At 51.1% G+C, this 17,500-nt stretch overlaps 1 protein-coding gene and 1 long non-coding RNA gene across 2 annotated transcripts in view; one reads left to right on the top strand and one right to left on the bottom strand.

The window, feature by feature from the left end:
- The window catches only part of LOC307246851, a 24,996-nt gene extending 20,075 nt beyond the window's left edge, over positions 1–4,921 (top strand). The window contains exons 3-5 of the long non-coding RNA XR_013844716.1: positions 592–1,230; positions 2,867–2,935; positions 4,812–4,921. This is a non-coding gene — a long non-coding RNA (uncharacterized lncRNA). The remainder of the gene's footprint in view (positions 1–591; positions 1,231–2,866; positions 2,936–4,811) is intronic.
- LOC307246850 (dachshund homolog 2-like) overlaps positions 2,011–17,500 on the bottom strand; it is a 57,485-nt gene continuing 41,995 nt past the window's right edge. The window contains exons 3-12 of the mRNA XM_080022880.1: positions 15,898–16,005; positions 11,514–11,675; positions 10,318–10,487; positions 9,919–10,024; positions 9,769–9,843; positions 8,956–9,086; positions 8,644–8,791; positions 4,832–4,975; positions 4,586–4,648; positions 2,011–2,155 (exon numbers count right to left, since the gene is read on the bottom strand). Of these exons, the coding sequence (XP_079879006.1) occupies positions 2,118–2,155; positions 4,586–4,648; positions 4,832–4,975; positions 8,644–8,791; positions 8,956–9,086; positions 9,769–9,843; positions 9,919–10,024; positions 10,318–10,487; positions 11,514–11,675; positions 15,898–16,005 (1,145 nt within the window). The 3' untranslated portion in view covers positions 2,011–2,117. The remainder of the gene's footprint in view (positions 2,156–4,585; positions 4,649–4,831; positions 4,976–8,643; positions 8,792–8,955; positions 9,087–9,768; positions 9,844–9,918; positions 10,025–10,317; positions 10,488–11,513; positions 11,676–15,897; positions 16,006–17,500) is intronic.

The raw sequence follows: 17,500 nt of genomic DNA, 5'->3' as shown, positions 1-17,500 counted from the left end.
AGTACAACACGACAGAGTCATAGAATCTGCAGGAGGGGAAACAAAAAATAAACAAGGTTTTCATGTTTGGATGAGGAGCGCTTGATTTGCAGACCGGCCGCCTAAAAGGAATCAAAATAAATGACATTACCTTCTAATTACTTACAAAATACCAATTACATTAGTAATTACATTTGTTTTTTTTGAGCTACGGCGGAAAAAGCCAAACTTGAAACGTTTGTTTTCATGCAATAATCACTTTATTAATAATCCCTTCATATAAGAACATATCTTCAAATGAGCTGTTTTGACGATTGTGTCGCCATGGATACGGCAACGAGGACGTATTTTATCTGATGTTTCAGATGTCATGGGCGACTTACAGCCAACGTGATTCTTTTTTTAATCAGGATGGGGGGGGGGGTTTAAATGTTGCGTCCAGGAGATTCAAACTGTGGACGTGGTTCTTGTTTTGTCAGGTTCTATGACGACAATTTTAAATATTCTTGGAGGTTAAAACAGTAACCCCATCCACAGCAACGCTACGCATGTTGGAGGTTTATTGTGACGTCGTACACCATGTTTCTCCCCCCCCCCCCCCCCCCCCCCCAGGTGCTATGGCCGAAGGGGGCGGGGCCAAAAAAAAGAGTTCCCGTCCAATCAGGAGGAGGTCCGGGGTTTCGATCATGGCGGTGAGCGGAGCTGGAAGACGTGATGGAGGTACGTTTCTGTTTACTTTACGTGAACTAAAGAGAGTGAATCATCTTTAATGTGTCGGTACCTTGTGTTGCAGCGTCCCTGCAGGGGGCCGTGACGAGCCCCCCCCCCCCCAAAAACAAACAAAAAAACAAAGCAGATGTGATTTGTTACTCAACGTGGGAATCAAACGGCTGGACAAATGGAGCGCTCCTCATGTGGAAAATCACCAAAGGTTTGGAGAACGTAACGCCGCTACGTCACTCCCTGCCACCTGAGCGTGGGGGGTGGGGTCAAAGTTCATACGTGGAGGGGGATCGGCGTTCCTCAACGGCACGAAATCTGCGGCGAAAGACGACGAGGGCCCCCGCCTCCGGGCCCCCGCCTCCGGGCCCCCGCCTCCGGGCGCTCTCCACCGGGACGCCGCTGTGGAGTTCCAAACGCAGAGGAAAGCAACAGTTTGGGTGGAGGCGACGACATCACTGGACCGCCGTGAGAGAAGCGCCCTGGAAACGTTGACACAGGAGTGGAGGAGTGGAGGCCCCCGTCACACATGTGAGTACGCCCCCCCCCCCACCAACTCTCGTGCTGGGAAGCGGCGCATTGCAATTTGGCGGGTCACACATGTGGGTGCAACACCCGTAAGGAACGGGGAGTCGGGCAACAAAACCCAATGTTTTTATTTTTTGTAAATACCTCCTGGAACCTGCCGCCGTGTCACCGGCGCCTCTTTGCACTGAACGGTGGATAAAGTTCCCCGGCCACAGTTTGTGGCACAAAACCCACCTCATTTGAACAACCTTGAAAATGTGTTTTGTTTTGAATCTTTTTCAATCTGCTGCCTCGCGGGTCCTGGAGAAAGACACTCTCCAGGTGATGCAGAGGGCGGGGCTTTGAAGGGGCGGTGTACAAGTAGGAAAGAGGGAAACAGGCAAGATATAGATAGAGGAGGAGAAACAGAATGTTTGGAGGGTGGAGGGAGGGAGGAGGAGGTTAAAATAAGCCGTATGACAACAGAACAGCTGTTTGTTCCCATGCATTCTTCAGTCTCTGTACAAAAACCAAGCGACTTCACATCCGTCTGCTTCTCTTTTTTGTCCCGTCCCCCCCCCCCCCCCCCCCCCCCCCCCTTTTTTTTAAATCTATTTATTTTAACTCCACCCTCCCCGTGTTGGGTGGGGGTAGAAGCCTCAAAACGGCCGATCCACCGATCGTCCACTCCCAGATAAAGAAGTTCAGTCAGTACCCCCCCCCCCCCCCCCCCCCAAAAAAAAACAAAAAAAAAAAAACAACAAAGGTGGTGTAACTTTTCGGATCAATCTCAATGATCCGGGCGGGGGCAGGGGGCGGTAGTAATCGGTTTCCCCCGTGGGTCCAGAGTGGAGCTCCGCCTCTTGCCGGCGGCGTCGCTACGGTTGCCATGGCGACCGGACTCCTCCCGCTCAGAACATCATGGGGGTCTTCAGGAAGGACCGGGATTCTGGGGAAAGCAAGCGGCGGTCGGTCAGTCAGCCTGCGTGTTATCTGGGCTGGGTGCCATGGCAACAGGAAGTAAGGCTTCCTGATTGGCCGGCGGTTCAAATCGGGACCCTCGACGTATCCAGCAATAATACAAACGTTTTTGAAGTCGTGACTCGTTCCGCAAAACGACGACTCGAGCGTTTTCAACCCTGAAGTAAAGATGAACAGGTGCAGCCGGCGTCATTTTTAGCGCCCTACTGCTCCGCCCTGCTGCTCCGCCCTCGTGCAGAGACACAAACTGAGTGATTTAAGATATTTAAAAATGGACGCCGCAGCGAGAGAAGAGCTCCAACCGCTTGAACAACAGGGCGGAGTCAGGTGTGGTCCACCGCCCACACGGCGAGAAACAAACGACGACGGCGTGCGACGCTGCTCCGCCCTAAATATCTGCAGCTCCTCCCTCCAGAGAGCCTGCAGACGGCGTTTCCTCCAACGGAAGTGAGCGACCGTCAGGTTGTGGTTTCATGGTTTTCAGGACGTACAGTACATGACAACATCCTGTAGTTTATATCTGAACTAGTACTTTACAGTACATACCTGCAGCTGTGTACTACTTGTATTCAGCTCGCAGCCGCCGCCCATGTCGGTCGGAGCTCCACTTCCTGTTTACCTGTTTGGGTGTCTCACCTCCGCTGCTGTTTTAACGCCTGTTCCTCCGTCTTTAATTTAGGAAACCCTGGGGAGGGTCCAGAGCCCCAGGTTGGGAATCCCCGGAGCCACGTGGGGAACCCCCCCCCGGGTGAGTCTCCCTCCCTCCCCCCTTCTTCCTTCCACCCCAGTGGCAGATAAAAATACAATCGACATTGAAAGGAACGGTTTGGAAGTCATTTAAAAATAAGAACGCGGTGTTGCACTCAAACGGGTGACCTGCCCGAATGTGAGGCGCGGCCCCCAGCGGCCCCCAGACGAGAGACGGAACCAAAGCTTTGTGCAAACTCCAGCAGCGGTTTGAGGAGCAGAGTGCGACGGTGGTTTGCACTGAGCTCCTGACGAGGAGGAAACAATACAAACCTCCCCCATAAATATTAACTCCCCCTCCCTCCCCCTCCATCTGTCACCGCCAATGACAAACAACAAGCTGAGAGAGAGACAGACAGACAGACAGCGCTGGGTCCAACCAAATGTCACCGGGCCCCGAAACAAGGTCACATTTTTCAGCCAAGTCCCCGGAGACTCCCCCTCCCTCCCCCCTCGCCCTCTTTTCTTTCTGCCCCTTAAACTCAAAGGCCTTTCCGGTGTCTTGTCCTCCTTTACCCCTCGTTCATCATCCCTCCGTTCCCACACACGCTAGAAAACCAGCCTCCCCCCTCTCCTCCTCCTCCCCCCTCTCCCCCTCCTCTTGTTTTTTTATTGTAATGTTTTATCTGTTCAGCACTTTCTTCTCAGTCGTTAATTAGCAGCGCGGTGCGTGCGTGCACCAGCGTAGGTGTAAAGCGGGGTCCTCGCGGGCCAATCAACCTTAATGAAATCAGGTGTGCGCTGTTACTGCTTGGCTTGCAGAAGAGAGGAAGCTCATTACAAGGAGGAAACAGGCGTGGTCTTATGAGGACTCCCCCCGAACACGGCAGTGGTCATATTTGTACGTCTGTGTTTAGGTCCTCGTCAACCGATGTGTAAAATGGGGACCTTCTTTAACAAACATGCAGAGGTGCCAATACCATAAAGAGTTAGGACTACACACACACGGAGGTAGCCCTAAGTCTCTTGAATCTTGAAGTCTATATGGTATTGGTACTTCTGCCTGTTTGTTAAAGAATGTCTTTATGACTTAAACAAATGACTACTTCTTTGTGTTTAAGAAAGTCCCCATTAACCAATGTGTAGAATGAGGACATTCTTTGACAAACATCCAGAAGTAGTCGCGGGTCTGTGTGTCTTCGGGGAGGTCCTCATGCCACCTACATATAGGTTAATGAGGACTTTCTTAAACACACCAGTCTCTATGATCTCAGCACGCGTGTGAATGATTGTTGACAAAAGTCCTCATACGACCACGTATGTGTGGCTCTAAGAAGGTCTGCATGTTTTGTTTTTTGTTTTTACAAAGCTCATCACGTCACGTAGGCTTATGAGGACTTGTAAACACAAAGGGAGTCATATGTCTGTGTTGAGGAAAGTCCACATGGTTTATGAGGACTTTTGTAAACACACACACTCCCTCTCACACAAAGACACATCAAAGGGAGGCCCTCCGCTCCTTGTGTGCCTGCTGAATGTCTCCACTTATCTGGGCCCCAACACACACATGCTCACCATGTGTGTGTGTGTAGTAATGAGGCTTCAGCCGTGTAGGCACCTACATATGTTTTGGGGGAATGTGTGCGGTAGAGAGACCTGTCTACGTGCACTCTGTATGCGAGGGTGTCAGGGCGGGTGGAGGATCCTGTACCTTGTACTGCGTTGTCTCTCTGGTTTCCATTAAGCTCGGGTTTTTCCTCGTTACCAGTGGAGTCTGGTTTAACACACACACACAGGCTCATAGAAAGGGACAATCCACCCAAATGAATGTGATTTATTATTTATTTGAATGAATAATTGATTTATATCAAATGTTTAAAGCGTCTCATGCTCCTCTTGTGTAAGTCTAATTACACAGACACGGCGTTTGGTTTCAGCCCGGATGCAGGAGCCTCACCGTTGTGCAGGGCTTCCGGGGACGGCGAGGACGACAGCTTCAGGGCGTCCTCCACCCTCTCCCTCCGCTTGGCTTCGAACTCCAGCGCCTCCTGCAGCTTCCTCTTGGCCTTCTTCTCCTTCTTCAGACGCTTCTGGATGGAGGCTGGAGTGGGCGGAGCGTTAACGTAAGGTCAAACCCCCCCACCCCCTCGCTGTTTCGACTGCTACAGGAGACCCGTGTCTGACCAGTGTCACCAGATTAAACGTCCAGTGCAGCCTCCACCCACTGCAAAACACGACTGCAGTGGGGCGGAGGCTGCACTGGACAGAGATGGGGAGACGTCCAGTCCCGTCTCCCCATCTCTGTCCATTGCACCAATGGGAGCCTCCTGGTCTCCACCCACTGCAAAACACAGCTGCAGTAGGTGGAGACTTCACTGGACATCTCTGTCCAGTGCAGCAATGGGGGCCTCCTTGTCTCCACCCACTGAAACCATGTTTTTCAGTGGGTGGAGGAGACTCCCATTGTTGCACAACCTCCCTGTCTCCACCCACTGCAACTGTGTCTTGCAGTGGGTGTAGACGGGGACAGTCGCAGACTCCCTTCCCCGTCTACACCCAATGCAAAACATGGTTTCAGTGGATGGAGGCTGCACTGGACGTCTCCCCATCTCTGTCCAGTGCAGCAATGGGAGCCTCGTGGTCCCCACCTACTGCAACTGTGTTTTGCAGTAGGTGGGAGGGTGGAGACGCCAGCCTCCCTGTCTCCACTCTTTACAACAGTGTTTTGCAGTGGGGGCCTCCTGGTCTCCACCCACTGCAAAACACTGTTGCAGTGGGTGGAGACGGAGAGGCCCCCACTGCAAAACACTGTTGTAAAGAGTGGAGACAGGGAGGCTGGCGTCTCCACCCACTGAAAAACATGGTTTCAGTGGGGGGAGGAGACTCCCATTGTTGCACAACCTCCCTTTCTCCACCCTTTGCAACAGTATTTTGCATTGGGTGGAGACGGGGAGATGTGCCGTCTCCACCCAATGCAAAACATGGTTTCAGTGGGTGGAGGCTGCACTGGGAGCCTCCTGGTCTCCACCTACTGCGTTTTGCAGTAGGTGGAGATGCCAGCCTCCCTGTCTCCACTCTTTACAACAGTGTTTTGCAGTGGGGGCCTCCTGGTCTCCACCCACTGCAAAACACTGGTGGAGACAGAGAGGCTGCACTGGACGTCTCCACCCTCCCACCTACTGCAACTGTGTTTTGCATCGGGTGTAGACGGGGAAGGGAGGCTGCGACTGTCCCCGTCTACACCCACTGCAACAGTGTTTTGCAGTGGGTGGAGACAGGGACAGCCTCCCTTCCCCGTCTACACCCAATGCAAAACATGGTTTCAGAGGGTGGAGGCTGGACGTCTCCCCCTCTCTGTCCAGTGCAGCAATGTGAGCCTCCTGGTCTCCACCCACTGCAAAACACAGTTGCAGTAGGTGGGAGGGTGGAGTCGGAGAGGCTGCACTGGACGTCTCCCCATCTCTGTCCAGTGCAGCAATGGGAGCCTCCTCCCCCCACTGAAACCATGTTTTTCAGTGGGTGGAGGAGGCTCCCATTGCTGCACAACCTCCCTGTCTCCACCCACTGCAACTGTGTCTTGCAGTGGGTGTAGACGGGGACAGTCGCAGCCTCCCTTCCCCGTCTACACCCGATGCAAAACATGGTTTCAGTGGGTGGAGGCTGCACTGGACGGAGAGGGGGAGACTGGGGGACCTACACCCACTGCAAAATACTGTTGCAAAGGGTGGAGACCAGTAGGCTCCCATCTCTGTCCAGTGCAGCAATGGGAGCCTCCTGGTCGCCCCCCCACTGAAACAGTGTTTTTCAGTGGGTGGAGGCCAGTATGCTCCCATTGCTGCACTAGACGGCGACGTCCAGTGCAGCAATGGGCGCATACTGGTCTCCACCCACTGCAAAACACAGTTGCAGTAGGTGGGAGGGTGGAGTCGGAGAGGCTGCACTGGACGTCTCCCCATCTCTGTCCAGTGCAGCAATGGGAGCCTCCTCCCCCCACTGAAACCATGTTTTTCAGTGGGTGGAGGAGGCTCCCATTGCTGCACAACCTCCCTGTCTCCACCCTTTGCAACAGTATTTTGCAGTGGGTGTAGACGGGGACAGTCGCAGCCTCCCTTCCCCGTCTACACCCGATGCAAAACATGGTTTCAGTGGGTGGAGGCTGCACTGGACGGAGAGGGGGAGACTGGGGGACCTACACCCACTGCAAAATACTGTTGCAAAGGGTGGAGACCAGTAGGCTCCCATCTCTGTCCAGTGCAGCAATGGGAGCCTCCTGGTCGCCCCCCCCACTGAAACAGTGTTTTTCAGCGGGTGGAGGCCAGTATGCTCCCATTGCTGCACTAGACGGCGACGTCCAGTGCAGCAATGGGCGCATACTGGTCTCCACCCACTGAAAAACATGGTTTCAGTGGGGGGAGGAGACTCCCATTGTTGCACAACCTCCCTTTCTCCACCCTTTGCAACAGTATTTTGCATTGGGTGGAGACGGGGAGATGTGCCGTCTCCACCCAATGCAAAACATGGTTTCAGTGGGTGGAGGCTGCACTGGGAGCCTCCTGGTCTCCACCCACTGCAAAACACTGGTGGAGACAGAGAGGCTGCACTGGACGTCTCCACCCTCCCACCTACTGCAACTGTGTTTTGCAGTAGGTGGAGACGGGGAAGGGAGGCTGCGACTGTCCCTGTCTACACCCACTGCAACTGTGTCTTGCAGTGGGTGGAGACCAGTAGGCTCCCATCTCTGTCCAGTGCAGCAATGGGAGCCTACTGGTCTCCACCCACTGCAACTGTGTCTTGCAGTGGGTGTAGACAGGGACAGTCGCAGCCTCCCTTCCCTGTCTACACCCAATGCAAAACATGGTTTCAGTGGGTGGAGGCTGCACTGGACGGGAGAGGGGGAGATTGGACGTCTCCCCCTCTCCCGTCCAGTGCAGCAATGGGAGCCTCCTGGTCTCCACCTACTGCAAAACGCAGTAGGTGGGAGGGTGGAGATGCCAGCCTCCCTGTCTCCACTCTTTACAACAGTGTTTTGCAGTGGGTGGAGACGGAGAGGCTGCACTGGACGTCTCCACCCACTGCAAGACACAGTTGCAGTGGGTGGAGACCAGTAGGCTCCCATTGCTGCACTGGATTGGAGAGGGGGAGACGTCCAGTGCAGCCTCCACCCACTGAAACCATGTTTTGCATCGGGTGTAGACGGGGAAGGGAGGCTGCGACTGTCCCGGTCTACACCCACTGCAAAATACTGTTGCAAAGGGTGGAGACAGGGAGGTTGTGCAACAATGGGAGTCTCCTCCCCCCACTGAAACCATGTTTTTCAGTGGGAGGAGGCGGCTCCCATTGCTGCACTGGACAGAGATGGGGAGACGTCCAGTGCAGCCTCTCCGTCTCCACCCACTGCAAAACACTGTTGTAAAGAGTGGAGACAGGGAGGCTGGCATCTCCACCCTCCCACCTACTGCGTTTTGCAGTAGGTGGAGACCAGGAGGCTCCCATTGCTGCACTGGACGTTGCAGTGGGTGGAGACGGGAAGGCTGCAATGGGAGCCTACTGGTCTCCACCCACTGAAAAACATGGTTTCAGGGGGTGGAGGAGACTCCCATTGTTGCACAACCTCCCTGTCTCCACCCCACTGCAACTGTGTCTTGCAGTGGGGTGGAGACAGGGACAGTCGCAGCCTCCCTTCCCCGTCTACACCCAATGCAAAACGTGGGTGGAGACTGGATGTCTCCACCCGTCGCAGGCTGTGGTTGAACTGGGCGGAGGCCTCACCTCTGCTCTGCAGCTCAGAGTTGAGCTGTCGTTCCAGGTTCTCCCTCATCTCCCGCTCTCTGTAAAGCTCCATCTTCAGCTCCCTCTTCTCCGCCTGCGTCTGCTTGTCCTGCACGCGGGCGTTCTCCACCGCCACCTTCAGCAGGCCCTGAGGAGGGTGGAGTCAGAGGGTCCTACTGCAACAACTATATTCCAAATGAAATAAACGCTTCCCCCCCCGATGACCGTCTGTCTAAATTATTTTCAAACTACGTCAGGTCGCGGGAACTGAAAAACAGTCAAACAGCAGGTAGCAAACGCTGGTGCTCCTACCTGGATGTTGGTGAGCAGAGTCTCCACGGACGAGAGGCCGTCGGCGAACAGGAAGGGGGCGGGGAAGCCCGGCGGGAGGGCGTGGCCCGACTGCAGCCGGTTCAGGGCGGGGAGGGCCAACGAGGAGTCCTCTGTCGGGCGGAGGTCGAAAGGCATTTTTTGAAATCTTGAAAATAAAAAAGACGCGACTGGGGCTCACGTTGAGCGTGGTTAGCATGCTGACGGAGGTGTGCAGCGCTAATTGACACGGATTAAATTAATCCCCAAGTGTGTGTTGGGTTTGGCTGTACTTGTGAGGACCGTGTGTGTGTGTGTGTGTGTGTGTTGATCAGTGTTAATTTCACAGCAGAGTTCACCCGGCTTTAAGGAGCGTACACACACACACACAAACAATCTCTATTCCCCATCTACCACTTCAACCACATAATCCAGCCCTCCTCCTCCACCTCTCTCCATCCAAAACGATCTGTGCACGCAGTTTGGTTTTAATTGCGCAATGTATTTATCTGGAAAGTGTTTTAAAGCGTCGAGTCTGGAAGAGGAGGAAGAAATGAAGGGGGGGGGGTAGGCTTTTAGTGTCTGACCTTTGACCCCTTTTAACCCTCCTTCACTTAGCATCTCTCTCCCAGACAACTGATCAATACGAAAGGCAGGAAGCCCTGACGCCGGTGTTTGTGAGCGTCCGCTGTGTGTGTGTGTGTGTGTGTGTGTTTGCGTCCCCGCGTCTCACTTTTTACCCCAAAATGTCCTCATATTGCCTACAAAGGGGTGTGTGTTTGTAGTAAATCTACGTCAGGTGTGTGTGTGTGTTACCTTTGTCCCGGCTGATCTTCTTGATGGGAGCAGCAGAGTTGGTCAGTGGGACGTCTGAGTCAGCGGAGAGCAGCCCTTCAAAACAACACAGCACACTGTCAATATGTCCCTCCATCCCTCCCTCCATCCGTCCATCCATCCCTCCCTTACCCAGGCGCTCAGGGGAGCTGGAGGCGGAGCTGCTGGGCTGGGACTGTAGAGGAGTGTTGGTCTCGTCCACAGACGGCGGGGGAGACGGGCTGTCGCACACTCTCTCCTGGGGGGAGGAGGGGGGAGGGTGTAAACTGCCTTTTCCTTTCATTTGAATTTGCGTTTGATCCGTCGTCTGGTTTTCTGCGCTTCCATGACGCGTCCAAGATGAAGAACTTTGAGACGTCTTTCATATTCTATATCATTCTCATCAAATATTGATCGTTAAACAAAGAAGCCAACACAAGTTTAACATCCCAGAATATATATATATATATAAAAGTGTCCAATTACATTTGGACGTAGCATCTGAGTCGTTCCCTCGGCGCAGACAGGACGGAGTCAGAGTGTGTGTGTTACCTTGATGACGGGCGCGCGGTGTGTGTGCGTGTGGATCTGCTGCGCGGCGGCGGCCATGTTGGCGATGGTGCTGAGGTGGTTCATCTGGGACATCGCCATGGCGACGGACGCCGGCGGCAGCCCCACAGGAAGCAGCGGGTGGGGCATCATCATGAAGGGGAGGTCCAGCCCTGGAGGTGGGGCAGGGATTGAAAATGGCGTTTATGTTTCTTGCACCGTCAGGCCTCCGTTAGATTTGGACGCCCTCCAGTTCGCCCACTAACCCCGACGGCAGGTGGAGGACGCCCTCGTGCACCCGCTGAGGCACGCCCCCGGCCGGGTGGTGCTTTTTGAGCCCTCCCTTCCTCTCCACCACCCGCACGGTCCCGCGTTTCGGGAGGTTCCCTGATGACCCTGCCACAGGTGGATGTGTGGTGGAGCCGCGGAGGGGCGGGGACCACTGTTGGACCCCCCCCGCCCCGGGAGAGTACACCACGCCTCACCCCCGTCAGGAGCTTGAAACAGTTATTGATAATTGATATTTGTGCACTAGAATCGTGACTTGGTGCAGTTTCACTTCTTTGCGTTTCGACACTTTTTTTTCCCACAAACTTCCTATTTTCTACGTCCATGAAATGAGGCGACGCGGCCGGAGTCAAGTGTTTGGGATTCTGAGCTTCACCCAAACAAACGGAGACGTTTCAGGGAAAAATAACAAGAAAGAAGGAGAAGAGAGAGAGAGCGAGAGAGAGAGACGGGAAGGATTATAAACAAAAAGAAAGAGGTAAAGGGAACGACAGAAAGAAACAAACCCTGAACTCACTCTCACACACACACACGAGGACATTCCATTTAGTTCACTTCATCGTGGGACCTCTGAGCTAAAAAGCACAGACTTGGCCCCAAAATCACACACACACACACACACACACTCCAATGAAACGATAACTCTGATTACGGTCGTCGTGACAACTAAAGCGATATGAAAATCAATGTGTGTGTGTGTGTGTGCTGATGAATTGACTCATCCTGGAGAGTGTGCGGATTAATCCAGACTGAGTGTTAATACTGGAGATGAGCGGCGATGACACGTCAGGAGGAGCGTACGCTATAATAATTATAATTGCATCGCAACGATACAAATACAAACATTCAATCTGTACTAAGAGTTTAATGTACAATCACTATTATTACTGGTTCAACTTTTGTTTACATACTGTTGGCGAGGAGCTGCTGCTGCTGCTGCTGCTGCTGCTGTAGTTGCTGTTGATTGACAGCTGCCAGAGCCGGGCCCCTGGCCCCGCCTCCGGCTCCGCCCCCCTGGTTGGTGGAGGAGGGGCTGGTCAGACGCTCCTTATCCCAGGAGCACTCACTTCCTCCTGGGGAGAGGGGTCAAGAGCATTTACCCACAATGCACCGCTGGGCCGCAAAGCGCTCCCTCGTCCAGTGTCGGCCGCTTCCTGTGGTTCTTCCTCGTGGCGACGCCGCCTCCGCCCGAACGCGGTAGGGGGGCGGGGCCTAAATGCGACCAATCAGAATTCTTGCACAAAAGATTTGTTGACGTCCGTTGATCGCCCCGGTTGGCGCCGCCAACGTGGATATTTCGTCAATCAATTCTTTTCAGGCAATAAATGATCCTGAAAATGCTATACTTACCCCTGGCATACCTGGCAACCCCCAACTCACCCCCAACTCAACTCACCCCCAACAGTCCAACCAATCGATCGGTATCAAACTGATGAATAAACCTGAAAAAACCTGATCAGTGTCCTTCACCATCGCTCCCTCTCTCTCCCCCTACCTCCACCTCTGTGTCGCTCGCCCCTCGCTCACTCTCCAACTCCCTCCATGTCTGTGTCGCTCGCCCCTCTCTCTCCCCCTACCTCCACCTCTGTGTTGCTCGCCCCTCGCTCTCGCCATATCCGTCTCTCTCTCTCTCTCCCTCCCTCCACGTCTGTGTCGCTCGCCCCTCTCTCTCCCCGTTTGTGGCCGCCTCTCGCCCCGCTACGCCTGTGTCGCTCGCCCCCTCTCTCCCTCCATCTCTGTGTCGCTCGCCCCTCTCTCTCTCCCTCTCTCTCGCCCCCTCTCTCATCCATCTTCATTTCCCTCCATTAGTTTGAATTAGCGAGTGTCTCTCTCTATTATTACCAACACACTCCCTGCGCTCTGTGTGTGTGTGTGTGTGTGTGTATGTGTGTGTGTGTGTATCTCTGTGTGTGTGTGTGTGTGTATCTCTATGTGTGTGTGTGTGTGTGTGTGTGTGTGTGTGTATCTCTATGTGTGTGTGTGTGTGTGTGTGTGTGTGTATCTCTATGTGTGTGTGTGTGTGTGTATCTCTATGTGTGTGTGTGTGTGTGTGTGTGTGTGTGTGTGTGTGTGTGACAGCTGGGCTTCTTCCCCTCTGCCATTTACACCGGGGGAAGAAAAGAAGAATAAACAGATGAACAGATGTTCTCCCTCTCCCTCTCTCCCCTGTCTTCCCTTTCTCTCTCTCTCTCTCTCTCCCTCCACTCGTCCGTCCATCTCTCCCTCCTTTTTGATGTAAATGTCTTTTTTTTTCTCTCTCTCTCTTTGAAGCCACGTGTTGATGTGCTCGGGTTGCCAGTCCGGTCAGCTGAGTCCTGTTGCGATGCATAACTGGCAACCTCCCACTTGTCGCACTGCTTCAAGTTGCCAGATGCGCGTGACGGGTTGCCAGGTATGCATGATACGTGTAACGGGTGTGGCCAGGTATGCCTGATACATATAAGGGGTTGCCAGGTAAGAATATTTTAAGTAATACAATTTCAAAACACCGGTCCTATGTGTGCGTATTTTATTGTTATTGACGATAATCAAATAGTTTTGAGGTGGAAGTTGATTTTGTTGTTTTGTCATTCCCTGACGTGGGGGCAGGGCCGCTCCATCTCTCTCTCTCTCCATCCCTGTCCGTCCCTCCGTCCACTTCCTGTGGGTGGGAGCCGATCCCCCTTCACCTCCGCCCTCGCCCTCAGAACCAAACACCACCTTCCTTCTTTTTCCTTCCCTTCTCCTCCGTTTCCCCGGCTCTCCCCTTTTATCGTTGCCCGCTCGCTCGCCCGCTCTTTTGTGTGTGTGTGTTTCCCAGTGTTGGTGAAGGGAGCGCACGCACACACACACACACACAATAAAACTATTAGAAATAAATAAACAAAACAAACCATGAAGAGGAGGTGGAAGGGGAGAAGGGCGAGCGGGAGCGAGGGAATAAATAAAAGACGACAGGAAGAAAGAGAGAGAGAATAGAGGGAGGGGGGAGGTAACTCTAGAACCCATTTGTCAGCTCATCCGTAGAACAAGAGAGAGAGAGAATAAAGGGGAAGTGAGACAAATGGAAACAGGAGGAGGAAACAGAGTCTCTCTCTCTCTCTCTCTCCCTCTCTCTCCCTCTCTCTCTCTCTCTCTTCAATAATTCAAAGCCAACATGGCTGAAACAGAATGGGTTCGTTTCAGCATTTAGTCTGGTTTAGTTGAGTCTGGTTTGGTTGAGTTTAGTTGAGTCTGGTTTGGTTCCATTGGGTTCGATTTGGGGATTAACTTCTGATCTGAGAGAGATTAGTTTTAGTCCGGTTTAGTTGAGTCTGGTTTGGTTGAGTCTGGTTTGGTTGAGTCTGGTTTGGTTGAGTCCGGTTTAGTTGAGTCTGGTTTGGTTGAGTCTGGTTTAGTTTAAGTCTGGTTGACATGGTCATGTAGGGCGGGGTCACGTAGTCATGACTCCGCCCAAGTTTTATGATCAAACATTAACACAGTTTCACCATCGACCATATTTAATAATCCAGACGCTGGTCACTGCAACTAACCATCTCCACCTCTTCACCTCCACCTCTTCACTGATCTGTTTATCACTTCACCTCCACCTCTCCACCTCTGCCTCTTCACCTCCACCTCTTCACCTCTGCCTCTCCACCTCTGCCTCTTCACTGATCTGTTTATCACTTCACCTCCACCTCTTCACCTCCACACCTCTGCCTCTTCACCTCATCACTGATCTGTTCATCACTTTACCTCCACCTCTTCACCTCCACCTCTTCACCTCTGCCTCTTCACCTCATCACTGATCTGTTCATCACTTTACCTCCACCTCTCCACCTCTGCCTCTTCACCTCGTCACTGATCTGTTCATCACTTTACCTCCACCTCTTCACCTCCACTGTGTCACTGATCTGTTCATCACTTTACCTCCACCTCTTCACCTCCACCTCTTCACTGATCTGTTCATCACTTTATCTCCACCTCTCCACCTCTGCCTCTTCACCTCCACCTCTCCACCTCTCTGCCTCTCCACCTCTGCCTCTTCACCTCCACCTCTCTGCCTCTCCACCTCTGCCTCTTCACTGATCTGTTTATCACTTCACCTCCACCTCTTCACCTCCACCTCTCCACCTCGTCACTGATCTGTTCATCACTTTACCTCCACCTCTTCACCTCCACCTCTCCACCTCTGCCTCTTCACCTCGTCACTGATCTGTTCATCACTTTACCTCCACCTCTCCACCTCTGCCTCTTCACCTCGTCACTGATCTGTTCATCACTTTACCTCCACCTCTTCACCTCCACTGTGTCACTGATCTGTTTATCACTTTACCTCCACCTCTTCACTGATCTGTTCATCACTTTACCTCCACCTCTTCACCTCCACTGTGTCACTGATCTGTTTATCACTTCACCTCCACCTCTTCACTGATCTGTTCATCACTTTACCTCTGCCTCTTCACCTCCACCTTCTTTACTGATCTGTTCATCACTTTACCACCACCACCTCATCTCTTCACCTCCGCCCCCAGCAGTCGCTTATCCCTCCACCCTCCTTCCAACTTAACATATTCAATTTTACAATTCACTCAAATCTAAATTCTCGCTTCCACTGAAGAAAATCCAACAATTTATTATTATTTTTTTAACATTGAATTTTCAAATTCAAATATGAAAAAAAGTCAAATATTTACAGTATGTACTAAAATAACTGAACATCTTAAAATATGAAATATAATGTGAAACTTGTGTAGTAGTAGATAAACTCAGTGTGTATTTAAAGTAATACTTGTGTCTGTACCTGAGTGTTTCTGTGTGTATGTGCCTGTGAGTGTGTACTAGTGTGTGTGTGCGTCTGTGTGTATGTGCGTGTGTGTGTATCCGGTTGTATGTGTATGCAGTGTGTGTACCTGCACCTGTCTGTGTGCGTGTGTACCTGTGTGTGTATCCCAGTTCAGTTTAGTGTCATTCAAACATGTTAAAAACATGAAGTACACAATAAATAACATTTGAATGTCATCTTACAAAACTACATACATATATACATACATACCACACATACTGTATATACATACATAGTACATACATACCACATACATACTGTATATACATCCATACTACATACATACTACACACATACTGTATATACATACATACTACATACATATATACATACATACATACTACATACATGATCGAGCATTACACCAGCCACACACAGCAGTGTTATTAAAAAGTGCAGTGGACAGACTTTATCCTGAGTGTATGTGCCTGTACCTGTGTATTTGTACCTGTGTATTTGTGTGTGTACCTGTGTATTTGTGTGTGTACCTGTGTTGGAGTGCATGTCGTCATCAGACTCGTTGCCGTTCTGCAGACTCATCATCATCTTCATATTCTGTAGCTTCCGCAGCTCAGCCATGGCCGCCGCCGTCAGACCTACACACACACACACACACACACACACACACACACTCTGTACATAAATATTCATATTGAAGGTGAAACATGAAGATAGTGATCATTAAATACACAAATTCAAAAAAATACAAATATCTGACCTATGTATTATTAAAAAATACATTCAAATAAAAAAGGTGAAAAGAAAAATGTAAAAAAGTTGAATATAAAATGTAAAAGTTAAATATGTAAGTAGAATAAATAATAATAATCAAATAAAAATAAAATAGGTAGATAATTAAAATTGTAACTTTTTTACATTTTATATTGAAGTAAAAACTGTTCAAAATAATTAAATAAATTGATCAAACATGTTTGTTATTGTCAAGTTGGTAAATTGCAATTTTTATTCCCTCAACTGTGATATTTAACATCATTCATCATAGATTTATTGTTTTAATTTCATCTTTCTTTCGAACGACTTCCTTGACATTCAGCTCCTGAATTTAAATCGTTCAAATATCTTTTCAAGCAGGAAGTGACTCCGCCGCTGTTTATTACCCATGATGCTTTGCAGCGTGAGACGCCCGGACCTGTCACGGTGTTTCAGGCTGTGTGCGCGCGCACGCACGCACGCACGCACGCACGCACGCACGCACACACACACACACACACACAGTAGATAACACACAGAAATGCAAACATTTACACAAATACACTCACTTATGCAAATAAATAACCAACACACAGAAATTTGCACATACCCATATCCAAATATGGGCGCGCACACACACACGCACGGGCGCACACACACACACACACACACACACAGTAAAAAAATAGTGAGACAAACATATAGAATAGACAAAATACACACACACACACACCTGGTTAGTGAGGACCTATGTTCCTGGGGCTTCTAAAGCCCAAAGAACTTTACATTTGGGGGCCGGTCCTCACAAATATATTAACAATAACCCCCCCCCCCCCCCCCCCCCCCGACACACACACACACACACACACTCTGTAGAGAGTCATATTTCAGTGAACTGACCTGGAACTGACTTCTATACACACAGACCAGCAGAGTGAGAGAGATGACCCCTCCCTGTATGTGTACACACACACACACACAGGTTTGCTTTCATTAAATCTGTGCCCTTTTAAGAATGCTCTCATGTAAGTGAAGTGTGCATGTGTATGAATACATGCTATGTCTTACTGTGTGTGTGTGTGTGTGTGTGTAGGTCAGTTGGTTTTGCTCTGGTCATGGTTGACGGCCTAAGAGGAATGCCTATCTCTCACACACACACACACACACACACACACACACACACACACACACATACACACACACACACACACACACACACACACACACACACACACACACACACACACACACACACACACGGGGGGGCTATAAAGAAAACAAGACAGAAAGAGGGATGGCGGAGAGAGAGAGTGGGATGGAGAGATGAAAGGAGGGAGGAGAGATGGCCGTCAACTTGTTTGAAATTTAATAAGAAGGGAT

Source organism: Zeus faber, assembly GCF_960531495.2.
Source record: "Zeus faber genome assembly, chromosome: 22".
Lineage (NCBI taxonomy): Eukaryota > Metazoa > Chordata > Actinopteri > Zeiformes > Zeidae > Zeus > Zeus faber.
The sequence above is the reverse complement of the archived record's forward strand: the minus strand, read 5'-3'. Positions and strand labels throughout refer to the sequence as shown.